Raw genomic sequence first — 2,788 nt, forward strand, 5'->3', positions numbered from 1 at the left:
GCTATCAACCTTTTCAGGCGGGGCTATCAGTTTTAAGGGGGGCAGGGCTCAGGGGATGGGGCTATCAGTAATTTAGGGTAAGGCTATCAGTGCTTTAGGGGGTGGGGCTATCAGTCATTAAGGGTGATTGGAGCTTTTGGGGGTGGGGCTATCAACCTTTTCAGGCGGGGCTATCAGTTTTCAGGGGCAAGGCTCAGTAATTTAGAATGGTGCTTTCGGGGGCGGGGCTTTCAGTAATTTAGGGTGAGGCTATCAGTCATTTAGGTTGGGGCTATGAGAGCTTTTGGGGCGGGGTTATCAGTTTTAAGGTGGGCAGGGCTCAGAGGATGGGGCTATCAGGAATTTAGGGTGAAGCTATCAGTGCTTTAGGGGGTGGGGCTATCAGTCATTAAGGGTGATTAGAGCATTTGGGGGTGGTGCTATCAACCTTTTCAGGCAGGGCTATCAGTTTTAAGGGGGGCAAGGCTCAGGGGATGGGGCTATCAGTAATTTAGGGTGAGGCTATCAGTGCTTTGTGGTGGGGCTATCAGTCATTAAGGGCGATTGGAGCTTTCGGGGGCGGTGCTATCAACCTTTTCAGGTGGGGCTATCAGTTTTAAAGGGGCGAGGCTCAGTAATTTAGAATGGTGCTATCAGTGCTTTAGGGGGTGGGGCTATCAGTCATTTAGGATGTGGCTTTCAGTGCTTTCGGGGCAGGGCTTTCAGTCATTTAGGGTGAGGCTATCAGCGTTTTTGGGGGTGGGGCTATCAGTGATTTAGAGTGGGGCTTTCAGTCATTTAGGGATGTGGCTATCAGTGTTTTCAGGGGCGAGGCTTTCAGTCATTTAGGGTGGGGCTATCAGTGTTTTCGAGGGCAGGGCTTTCAGTCATTTAGGGTGGGGCTATCAGTGTTTTCGAGGGCAGGGCTTTCAGTCATTTAGGCAGGGGCTACGAGAGCTTTTGTTGGCGGGGCTATCAGGGATGTGGCTATTAGTGCTTTCTGGGGCGGGGTTCTAAGTCATTTAGGGTGGGGATACTAGAGCTTTCGGGGGTGGGGCTATCAGGCTTTTTGGGTGAGTCTATCAGTGCTTTAGGGTTGGGGTTAACAGTCATTTAGGATGTGGCTATCAGTGCTTTCAGGGGGTGGGGTTATCAGTCCTTTAGGGTGGGGTTATCAGTGCTTGTGGGGGAAGGTCTACTAGCCTTTTCAGGGAAGTGGCTACCAGTCCTTTTGGGTGGGGCTATGAGTGCTTTAGGGGGGTTGGTCTATCCGTCCTTTAGGGCGGGGCTATCAGTACTTGTTGGGGCGGGGCTATCAGTAATTTCGAGGGGGCAGGGCGTTAGCTATCCATCATTCTGGGTGAGGCTATTAGTGCTTTTGGGGGTGGAGCTATCAGTCCTTTACTGTAGTGCTATCAGTCCTTTAGGGTGGTGCTATCAGTGTTTTTGAGGGCAGAGGCTTAGCTATCAGTCATTTTGGGTGGGGCTATCAGAGCTTTAGGGGGCAGGGCTATCAGCCCTGTAGGGCGGGGCTATCAGTACTTGTTGGGGCGGGCCTATAAGTCATTTTATGTGGGGCTATTAGTGCTTTAGGGGGTAGGGATATTAACCCTTTAGAGTGGGGCTATCAGTCATTTAGGGTGGAGCTATCAGCAATTTAGGGCGGGGCTTTCAGTCCTGTACTGTGGTGCTATCAGTCCTTTAGGGTGGTGCTATCAGTGTTGTAGGGGGCGGGGCTATCAGTACTTTCAGGGGAGCGGGGGGTTAGCTATCAGTCAATTTGGGTGGGGCTATTAGTGCTTTACGGGGCAGGGTTAATCAGATGTATGTCAAGATATGAAAAAAAGGCCAATCTTAACTTCTGCTTCATGTCAACTTTAACAAGTGTCGAGTCCCACGGAGGAGTTACTAACATTCAAATTGAAAAGTAATGCTTTACTAGTTACTAGATAAAAGTAATCTGATTACATGACTCGTGCTACTTGTAATCAGTGTTGGGCAATTTTAAGCCCATCTTACTCTTTAATGAAAGAAAAGAGACACGAGACATACATTTGTACATTCCTTTTCTTAAAAGTTAACCAAGTAACACATTTAGATCGTTTTTAAGTGACTTTAGATTGTAATATACTACTTTATTTCCTCAACACTGCTTGTAATGTATCGCTCTCATCACTTATAAAAGCTGATCTGGGGACAGTTACCTTGACCTCTGGATAGACACACGAGGGGAAAAGCTTGATTCATTGAAGCCCAGCTCTAATGCTCACTCACAGACACCAATAAATGAGCCATAATCCTTTCATTTGTGCGGATTTGCCTCCTTTATGACTCCGTTGTGCAGAAGGAACAGACTATTGAGCAGAACCTGCAGAGAGATTCATTTGCAGAGGACAATTAGATTGACAATTCCACATCAGACACCTTTCAGCAGCTGCTTTACTTCTGTAATGTGAATTATGTCGGAGTCAAGCAGGATATTTAATGACAACGGTGAACAGGGAAGGACTTTTTTTTATCCATGAGAAACCGACTGGATCATTCGAATCATTATTGTAATGGAGTCATGTGATTGGCGGAGCAACCAATGACATCAGCGGAAAAGGTAAGTTGTTTCATATGGAAAGATATTGACGAATTTCATGCGTATCACACACACATACATACATACATATACATAAATACATACATACACATACACACACACACACACACACACACACATATATATATATATATATATATATATATATACACACACACACACATATATATACACACATATACACATATATATATACACACACAT

The 2,788-nt window shown here is 46.1% G+C and overlaps 1 protein-coding gene across 1 annotated transcript in view; it reads right to left on the reverse strand.

Annotated features, from left to right (window-relative positions):
• The window catches only part of cog3 (component of oligomeric golgi complex 3), a 42,321-nt gene that overhangs the window by 3,039 nt on the left and 36,494 nt on the right, over positions 1 to 2,788 (reverse strand). Inside the window, exon 20 of the mRNA XM_056466090.1 lies at positions 2,184 to 2,191. Coding sequence (XP_056322065.1) covers positions 2,184 to 2,191 — 8 coding nt within the window. The remainder of the gene's footprint in view (positions 1 to 2,183; positions 2,192 to 2,788) is intronic.

The sequence above is a fragment of the Danio aesculapii genome, chromosome 9 (genome assembly GCF_903798145.1).
Source record: "Danio aesculapii chromosome 9, fDanAes4.1, whole genome shotgun sequence".
Classification (NCBI taxonomy): Eukaryota; Metazoa; Chordata; class Actinopteri; order Cypriniformes; family Danionidae; genus Danio; species Danio aesculapii.